The 10,459-nt window shown below is 40.2% G+C and overlaps 1 protein-coding gene across 1 annotated transcript; it reads right to left on the bottom strand.

The window, feature by feature from the left end:
• Positions 1–262: 262 nt before the first annotated feature.
• Positions 263–8,878, bottom strand: fam89a (family with sequence similarity 89 member A). The gene is made up of 2 exons (XM_084377785.1): positions 8,473–8,878; positions 263–6,414 (listed from the first exon to the last, which is right to left on the bottom strand). Exons 1-2 carry the CDS (start codon positions 8,719–8,721, stop codon positions 6,127–6,129), a joined length of 537 nt encoding a protein of 178 aa, XP_084233911.1. The 5' UTR covers positions 8,722–8,878; the 3' UTR covers positions 263–6,126.
• Positions 8,879–10,459: the final 1,581 nt, after the last annotated feature.

Below are 10,459 nucleotides of genomic sequence, written 5' to 3'. Positions count from 1 at the left end.
GGTTGGATTCTGGGAATGAAGATGATCGTTAATATTTAGTGTCGTATGATTTCGTTAATTCATTTTTCAGCCATGTGACTGGCGGGGCTAGTGGTCCAGACTGAAATATCTCAACGACTTTTGGAAGGATTTCATGTCCCACAGAGGATGAATCCTATTGATTTTGGCGACCCAATGATTTTTCCTCTCTGCCGCTCTCCTCTGTCTTCTGGTTAAGGATCAACTTTGTGTTTCATGCAGAAGAACTCACTCCAAACCTGAACATTATGGAATCACTTTATTAAATTGGTATCAGTATAATAACAATGATAGGATTGAGACTAATTGTCCAAAGAAACAGTAGTATGGTCATTCATTAATGATGGATGGTAACAACACAGGCTTCACATGTTCTCTCAACAACTTATTTTTTCCACTATAGTGATTTAATGAATGATTAAGATGAATGATATACAGTATAGATATGAAGTCAAACATTTCACCATTCTGGTCTCTCGTTAGCTTTCCAATGACAGATTCAAACAAATTCAACAACTGGTGGATAATAATCTAAATATTAAGTATGTCAACGTTGATAATCTGTTGGAGTTTAATACCTCTGAGGCTCTCGTCTGATTCACACGCTCGGATTCAACTGAGTAGAGCCAGGCCTCGACACAGGTCAGCTAAAGAAGAGTCATATTGAGTTTTAGCGAGAAAACACCAGTTTGTATGCGCTTTTAGGCCTTTTGCAAGCAAAAGTTAGCGGCAGGAAGTTTTAAAGTGAATGAAACATGGCCGATTGACAATCAAATCAATATAAATCTACCTCTGATCAAATTAATTTGCCTTTTCGGTGCACCCTCTTCCACGTCCTTCCTGTACGTGTGCCTTTTGACAAGCCACTTCAGCAGGAGTGTGAACGCTGAGGCATGACTGCGATTACAGTAACAACCATTACTTAAGTCAAAACACATGACGTCCTTGTGGTTTGCATTCTTGCACTGCATCCTGGTCTTTCGAGGCCACTCTAGGTAGAAAAACTGATCTTCTAACAATTCATTTTTTGCACGCGATTGTTCACAGTCGGTGCAAAATGGCGGCTTTAGAAAGAAGCCCTTGTTGTGAGAGACTCGCACCAAAAACACGACATTTACATTGAAATAAGTCGACTGTAGTCGCTGTAAGCATGTTGGTACATCACAAAAAAAACACCAAATAACACAGTGTCACATTACAATCGTGTTCAAAGATATTTTTTTGTCCCTCCAGGGTGAAAACTTTTCTCATCAGGAGCCACAAGTCTACCCTGAGATGACATCACCACATCACACATCCAATAATCAGATGAAAAACGGGGTTGTAAAACACATCACTCGTCTGCGACACTAGGGTACAATTAGCTGGTGTTCAATTCGAAGCTCCTCTCTAACTCTCCTGTGCTGGATGTAGTTGCAGTAGTGTTGCTGTGCAAGGAGCAGCGTGTGCCCGTGTCATGAAGACAAACTCAGAGAGGATCAGGTAGTTGTAGTTTTGCAGGATTTAACACAGAGCAACCGCAAACAAGTGCAAAATCGTAGCCCAACACTTGAAATGTTTGTGAGGAGTGCACCTTAGTTTTGCTAATGACATGGCTGATTTTAAGGCCGTTACAAGCTTTGGAAGTTAAAGCTGCTTCATGTAGAAGATTTAAATGTACTTTGAAGGAATAAATGTAAGTTATTTCACGTTTATGTCGCCGTCCGAGTAAGGAAGGAAGAGAGCAGCCTCTCAGTGTATGGAGCAACTCAAATTTCAGAGGCAGGAAGCATCAAAAACACACCACTCCCAACAGCTGCGTCCTCGTCAATAAAATGAAAAAGGAGCCTTTGACGGAGGAGTAAAAAAAGGAAAGCTGAAAAAGTCCGAGCTCGGAGTAAACGTCCAAATCTCTTAGCACACCTTATAAGCAGCTCTTTCTGGGATTTCTAGGATTTGTAGTGATGTAATACTCTGCCATTAGGGGATTAAGGAGGTTGCAAAAGTCATCAGGTTTCAAATTCTGCACGTAGCAGCTTTAAGAACCGAGTTCATGTCGAGCGAGTCAAATGATCAAACTGTTACTGGTTTATTCTCGTCCCCGTCTTGAACAGCAAACCTCAGGTCTGAAACCCGGAGGCTGACAAAGGCACTAATTGTGTAGACATCCAATAAAACGTCCGGGGTCAAGTCGTTACTGAATCAATTACATTGTTTGATCAAATGTGCTTTGATTTGCTGATTAGACACATTGTTAACGGGCAAGTTTTCAGATTTAGAAGTGACTAGGTAGTGGTGTGTTATGATTTCAGAGAGGATTTAAACCTCATACAGTTAAAAATTTGAGCTCAGATCAGAGAGAAAAGAATTTAATGTCTACCTCAAATGCTTTGATAGAGTAGTTAAAGGAATAGTTTCAAAATTTGGGGGAAATGTGCTTATTTGCTTTCTTGTTTTGCTGGCCATGTGTCCTTTTTCAACTTTGCTTTTGTGAGGATTAAATGAGAGCAACATGTTAATTAGTAAGTTTTAGAGGCGTTGATAGGCAGATTCGATAGCTGTTCCCTCAGCCCAGTCCGCAAGAAAAAATGTTTCTGCAAACCACGATATGTTGAATTTGCAGCTTTCATACGAATCATATCATACTGAGATTACATATGAGCAGTGGGAGCACGACAGCTCAGTGAGACCACCGTTTGCTTCCTACTTAACCAGGTCATTTTGGCAACAAAACAAAAACTTTAATAAAACGTAGTGACATTTTCCAGCTGTGCTTAAGGTGATAAAACCAGGTATTATCGACCCAAACCTGATTTTTTCCTTACCCTACTCAGACCTTAAGCACAGCGTTGTCACAACATAAAATAGAAAATTGACACAAACACTGCAGCGGTCTTTAGGCCAAGCTAAGGCTTAGGAAGCGAATAAGCACATTTCCTAAAATATCTAAATGTTACACTGCTGTGATGTCAGTGTGATAACTGCTGTAGATCACTGTGATATGATGGGTTTGTACACAGTCACGCACACTTTTGACTTCAGGGCTCTTCACACAGTAGCCGTGTGGATGCAGAGGTGTTTTACACATGAAGCAACTGAGACTTTCACTTGTCAGTCAGGGAAATTTTTTACAGAAATTTGTGACAGAAAAAAGAAAAAAACACATTTCGTTGTTCAGTTGAAGACATTGGTGTTTCTCCTGAAGGACAGAGACAACATCAGCTTCAAAGTGACTCGTAAAGACATTCTTCAAGACATCAGGCGTCATTTTGTTCTGTACCTTTAGAATAAAATGTAACCATTCAAGATCAGTTTAGTAGAAAATTGTTTTCTGCACCTTTAACCGAATACATTTCATGTTGAGAGTTGTACTTTCTTTGGTTTGTGTTCTACGAGCACACAAATAGTGGACCAGGCTACAAACGATCTATACAGACGCGACATCGACGCGCTACTGAAACTCGCCACAGCATCTCAAAGTGCTGGCTGGTGTCGAGAGAGACAAGTCATTTCGTAGTTTGAGTGACAGAACAGCTGTTGTGTATCAAGCGTGCTACAGGTTCAGCTCAGAGCTTCGCTGTTGAGTTTAGATTTTAAAAAGGGACAGTTCACCCCAAAATCAAAACAAACATATTTTCCTCTTACCTGTAGTGCTATTTATCCATCTACATTGTTTTGGTGTGAGTTGCAGAGTTTCTGTGTAGGAAATAGTTGCTCTCTACACCAACCAGGAAGCATGTGTCTACGCATGGACAAGAGGCTCGTGCTCATGACAGCTTGGGGTGGACACATTAATGGCGTCCTCCTTGGCTGAGATGTAACGTTAGCTAGCTAGTGGTTTGTTTGAAAGCAGAGCTGCAACTATTAAACAATTAGTTGTTGACTATTTAATTGTCAAATATTGTAAACTAATCTAAGGGTTGAGGGCAAAAATAGCATATTTGAGGACTTCTTAGGTTTTTTGGAAACACTGATCAACATTTTTCACCATTTTCTGACATTTTATAGATCAAACAACTAACCGATTAAACAAGAAAATAATCGGCAGATTAACTGACAATGAAAATAATCTTTAGTTTTAGCCCGAGCCCTTCAAGCACAACATACCAAGGGCCATTTTGCATTATATTAGAGAGAATGCAGACATCTCTATGGTTGATATCACCAAAATTCAGCAATAACACAACAGGTAAGAGGTCAGAGAGAGATCAAAAAATGTATTTTTTGATTTTGGGGTGAACTGTCCCTTTAAGGAAGACTGCACAGACCATTCATATGTGTAGCAGAAGTAACAATATCTGCACATCCAAACGTCTTCGCCTGTTGAAGGATAGCGGCAAGAAGCACACGTAGAGTCTGAAATAAGGCTGACGTCTAAGTGTTGAAAACACGGACAGAGCGAGCTCTTCTCCTATAATGTTCACAGGTTACAATAAAAGCAAGTTACCTTAAATTAAAAACACTTGCAGTTACAATCGTGTTAGTGACCAGTTTTGTCTAGTAAAGGAAACTCCCAAGGTGAGGCTCAGAGAGTCAAACAGCCCCTGGAAGGTTTGCAGTTATGTTCATTATACGTCTTAAATACTGTTCAGCCTGGTCTGGAGTCTGTATAGTGAAACTCCAGGTTAGATGCAGCAGAGCACTTGTTGTTAAATAGGATACAAAGCATTATAAAGTACCCTGTTTTCATTTGATAGTTGCTACCATGTTTACAGCTTTGTGTTTACGCTGCGAGCCACATCTGAAGGCCGCAGCGACCACAGAAACAAACCAGATTTATGTCCTTTCATTTCTCCATCGCTGTCACTGTGATGAAGAAATGTTCCAACTAGCAAGTGCAAGTCTTGTGAGAAGTTGATCACAGCTTCTTAATCCTTGGCAACTTTTATTTGATTTCGAGTATATCAAGAAGAAAAGAGTCGAAGCTGGTTATAAGGAAAATAGCTGAATAAGTCGTTTTATCCTGATTCTTTTGCTACTAAGCACTTGCTACCTTGTTATATTGAAAGATAACTGTTGTTAATTACAACTTGAGCCTTATCTTCATGGTTTTTCATCGTTATTACTGATAGGAATGATGGCCGTAACTGAAAAAAAGACCCAAGTTGATATATGGTGAAAGCAGAGTATAGTACATAATTAGCTGGATCGAAACCATCTGGGCCTTTTGCACCGCCCAGTCAGAAAACAGCGACACATCAAAGTTGCGAGTAACGCGTCGACAGCTTTGAAGGTTGAGGGAAGCGTGCTCGGCTTTGCAAACTGTTTCCAGCATTTTGAACATTTCACATTTTCAGAGCAAACGTGAGCTCCGTCTAAAAAAAGGCAAGAAAGTGGAGCCCTCACTCCTGTACAAAACCTCATTCAGTTCTTGAGTGTTTTTACTCTGAACAGGTTTGAGGACGTCGCCGCTTTCTCCATTCTTGAGGTCTGACGGCTTCTGTCCAGATGATTTCACCACTTTAAAGTAACACACACACAGACAGTCGCTCCTGTCTTTGCACCGACTGCAGAGTTCAGAAGTCCCGTCCTCTGTGATCCAACCTGTAAATGCTGTACCCCTGTACCTGGGCATTTGCAATACAAAACATCCGTAGAGAGTAACAGGAAATATCTTGTTATTTATATTAGATAATAAATAATACAACTTTGTTCATATATTTTGTATATGTAAAAAAATGTTCTGCCAAAAAGGGAGACTGGCTAGCAAAAACCCACTTGATATAGAAGCAGCAGCAGAGCTGTTTATAAAAAAGAAATCATATATATTGCCTAATTTTGAGTATACGGAGTCTTGGAATACAATCCATCTCAACTCCTGAGTTTGAGCAGGTGTTGTCAGAACACCGGGCCTCTCGGCTCCGCAGTCTGAAGCTCCTGGTCACGCTGCAAAAAAACCCTTCTGCAGCACAAGCAGGGATGTGTTTCCCCTGAGGAGGAGTTGAAGATAAGCTGGAATTTTATTTTATAGTCTATTATGGTAATGAGAAACCAATTAACTGCTGTCTCTACCCAACCAGTTCTTCCTCTGAGGCAAAAAAGGTTTCCAACTTTTCCTCCAGCTTAACCCAAGTCTTTCACCCCCGAAAAATACATATCCATCTGCAGAGAAGTGCTGAGAACGAGGCCTCAGATGGTGACGTGAAAGGAGTCCCAGCTGTCGTCTTTGCCGCTCCCGTTCTTGGCTGCCGCCATTGATGCCGTCCCGTCTCCGACCTCTAAGTCTGGCTGTTCCCCGGTGGGAGTGGCGCCAGGCTCTGGGTAATACTCGTCGTCCTCGTCGAAGTAGCCGTTCTCCATCATGCTGAGGCTGGAGGCGGCGCTCAGGTCCTGGCAGCTGCCCTTGTACTCCTGGATGGACTCGTGGAGCGACCACAGCTGGCACAGCAGGGACATGTCCTGCTGACGCAAACCCACCTGGAGGAGGACGGATTCAGATCCTGATTAATACAGGACACATTTCTGCAGCTAACGATTATGTTTAGAGCTGCAACGTCTAATCGATTAGATTTCACTATTACTTGAATCAACTATCTTAATCGATTAATCGGTTTGAGTAATTTTTCTAAAAATTCTCCACCGCCAGCTTCTTGAAGGTGAAGGTTTCCTAACTCCTTTATGACAGTACTCTGAATATATTTTGACATTTGAGGACGTCATCTTGGGCTTTGGGGAACACTGATAACATTTTTCACAATCTTCTGCCAACTTATAGACGAGACAACCAATCGACCCATCAAGAAGATAATTGATAGATTAATTAACGATGAAAGTTAGTTGCAGCCCTAATTATTGTCATTATTTTGTTTTAACCAACAGTTTGAAGGATTTCGTTTATTAAGAATCCATCACATACGTATCTTTCTCACAAGGGTTTGATAACCACATTTGGGGGATCACTGTATGAAAAATAAAATTTAAAAAAAGATGAAAAAGTTTGTATCTATATACTCCACGTATACAATAAACTCAGCCAATATACTGATGTCGGAATTTTTTACTCCCCAATATTGATCCCAAAAACCGAGTATTGGTCGGGCTCTAATTTGTGAAATAGTATCTTGTGGTTTTGAAATGTTGGTCAAACAAAATAAATCAGGCTTGGTGGCAATTTTTGCTACTTCCTGTCATTTTCTAACTATTATTTTCAAAAAGATCAATTAATCCAAAAATATGGTCAACTTAATAAATGGGAAATGAGAAACAGCCCTTGCCTGTGCCTCTACCTGACATTACGAGACTAAAAGCAGTCTATTTGCAGGGTTGAAAAGGGCATTTCTGCTGCATACCACTCAGCTGACAGTGCAGTATGAACTGAGGGTCACTGCATTGTCTTCCACACAAATTACAGTCGGCAGACATACAAGTCAGAGTCAGTTCAACCAGCTGAGAGCCAGCTCTGCGCTCCGTAAACTGGGGAGCGGCTTACAGTCTCTGAAATATAGGGCACTGACAACTTAATAGACAATGTGAACCACAAACTGATAGTAATACATTAACAGCGACCAAGCAATAAGCCTCGAGCAGGGAACTTGCTGCAGGGAGAGTGAAGCACGCGAGGCAGAAAAGGATTTAGTAAAGCCTTTAACCAAAAAAACAAAACAAATGTCAGAGAGTTTCTGCAACAGTTTGACTCTTTTCACCTGAATGACTGGATATGAGGAAACAAGCAATTGTTATGTATTGACCAGGAGCCATGGAGTGAAATCTGGTCTGGTTCTCTTATGATAATCCTTCCTCTGGCAGGGGAGTGTAAAAGAGTGTGTATTAAGTGTCTCACTCTCAGTGAATGTAATAACAGTCACCGCAGGATTAGTCATGAAAACAACTTTTACAGTGAAGCTAAAGGGTATTCAACTGAGCCTGGAATTAAAATCAGAACATGCTAAGGGCTTAATTTGTCTCATTCAAAGTAAAGCTGCTCCTGTTTTCTCTTGCAGAAGGTTTTCTTAACATCAGACTATATTTGAAAAAGTCGCGTTTTATCTTCCCAAGCTTACTTACGACTCTGTATACTGGGTAACATAGAAAGTGGCACACTTTGAGAATTAACAGAGTATTTTTAAAACTTCGGCAGCCATAAAGGTATATTACACTAAAAATAACTGGTTTAAAAATGCACAAAATGCTCGCGATTTCGGGCTTGTTTGATTGTACCATCTTGTAAAATCTTAGTGGGCTGCGGCGAAATCCATAGCTGAAAGTTAATATTTTATCTATATAATGTACTGTAAGGTATATGGTATGTATGCCGAATCTATCAGGAGACTACACTAATATATAAAAAGTCTTAAGTTGTCTGCTAAGAGGCATGTAAGTTTGCCTAAAAGCCAGGCAACACCAAACTACCAGAGTTTCTTTGGGGGCTTTGGCTGGATACAAACGTACAGCACATCGGGATTAACGCCTATCGACAGACCAGGGGTTGAGCACTTTCTAGTCGTCAAATAAAATGAACACTCCCACAGATGTTACCATCTCTTTGCGAAGAAGAGCCAGAGCGGCGTCGAGGTTGGCCGGTTTGTTGGCCAGCAGGTTGTCGGAGTTGTTCCTGCCTCGGCTCAGGTCGTCCTGGATCATGGTCTTCTTCACGTACATCCTCTCCATTTCTCTCCAGGAGCCGCCGCTTGAGTTCAGCAAGCCGCTCAGGCTCTTCGGCAGCGGGGGCAGCCCCTCGATACAGGCCATTCCTCCCAGCGAGCCGTTCGTTGACTTACCATTCATTGTCCTGTGAGTTACTGAGCGAAGCAGCGCTGTTTTTTACACTGAAGTTGACTGTTTCGCTGGTTAAATCCTACAAACCGCCGAGAATAAACAGTCCTCTCCCGCAGCAAACACACCAAACACACCGAGCAACAGCCAGCTTCTCTCTGCCCCGGGCGGCCCGCGACGCCACGTCAAGTTAGCCGGAAGCATGTCTATGAGTTTCCGGTATTGGCAATCAAAATAAAAGCATCAATGTGAAGGGTTTTATTTTTACTAAATACAAAAGAAAGTTGATTTAAATATAATATGTAGTTTTTGAAAGACTTCTCCAGACTAACTAACGGTACAGTACAGTACCCTATACAGTGCTGAATAATAACAGCTATCTAATTAGTTAATATGGGCATTGTTGTGTTATTTGGGAGTCAATGATGAGGACTTGGTTAGAAGATTCACAACAGGCATGTTTATTTTATTGTAGCCCAATTATGCATCACTTCTATACAAACTTTACAAATCCCTTTAAAATAAAATATTAACATTTTTACAATTTTTTTAACAATTTCACATTTTTATAATGCAATTTGAGAGAAGAAAATGAACATAGGCGATGAGAATTTAAAAATGGAAATAACATGAAATCATGAAAAATGTTCCACCAGATTCAAAAAACAACATTTTACATTTTTGAAGGGCCATCATAAATAAACAATTAAAAGAATACACATAAGAAAAGAAAAGAAAAGAAAAGAAAGATTAACAGCTTCCGTTTCAACCAGATGTTTTCCTTTGTAGAAAAATCTCCAGGCAGAGAACTAAATGGTCATACATTTACAAATAACATATGCATTAATAACGTGTAGATCTTGCCGTGTGCTCCAGTGATATTATATAACTTTGGAAACCAAATTACATTAAGAAAAATGCCTTGTATAAAAAGCCTACACTACACTACTGCCACGCTCAGGTTTTTATTTTGAATTTAAACTTCCGGTCTTGTTATGATTATTGTTGTTCACTTGACGGTGTCTGATTCTGGCTCAGTAGTGTAAAATCCGCTTCCTGTCCTTTTAACAAAGTGGCTGCTGGGCGTCTCCCATCCAACATTTAGAGGCAGGACAGCTGTCTCTTTTTCTAAATTAAATGATTTTATCAACAGTCATATTTAGTTATCTATTGTTTCATATTTTATATACATTTTCTATATCATTGTCAATATAATACGAGCACTGACAGATGTTTATCATGAGAAATAAGGCACAAACTTGACACAGCCAATTTAAGTCCAAATAAAAATGACTTCTTTACACTTAAAAGTAAATCTTAAATGAAACAAACTAGTGTTTAAACACACAAAATGTGAAAATATCATCAGTATTTACATTTCATTCTTAATCTATTCAAATGTATTGGAGAAACAAGTCAATTTCTCAGCACAATCCTTAAAATATATTTCTCTTTGTTGTTAGACAGCCTTTACAATATTCTTTCTCTAGTAATGAAACTGATTATTGCCTGTTAATATGAACAGTCAATACTTTTAAGCATTAGACCAAATGTTTGCCTCATGACTGTGTTAATTAGAGTCCCTACAATAAAACAAAGTGTGCAGACAGAGGGTTTGAGGTCATGACAGGAGTGTGTGTGTGTGTGTGTGTGTGTGTGCGTGTGTGCAGGACAATAGTTTGAGGACAGATGGTGGGCTTCACTTCCCGCCCCCCCAGCCTGCAGCCCCGTCACAACAATAACACAACAA

This window comes from Pagrus pagrus (assembly GCF_965226575.1).
Source record: "Pagrus pagrus genome assembly, chromosome: 16".
NCBI lineage: Eukaryota > Metazoa > Chordata > Actinopteri > Spariformes > Sparidae > Pagrus > Pagrus pagrus.
This window is presented reverse-complemented; position numbering and strand designations above follow the sequence as displayed.

Bases quoted from the DNA above. Each gene is read 5' to 3' on its own strand.
- fam89a (XM_084377785.1), bottom strand. From the start codon at position 8,721: ATGAATGGTAAGTCAACGAACGGCTCGCTGGGAGGAATGGCCTGTATC. The intron at 6,415-8,472 runs GTAACATCTGTG...GTCCTCCTCCAG, and splicing joins CTCTTCTTCGCAAAGAGATG to GTGGGTTTGCGTCAGCAGGA.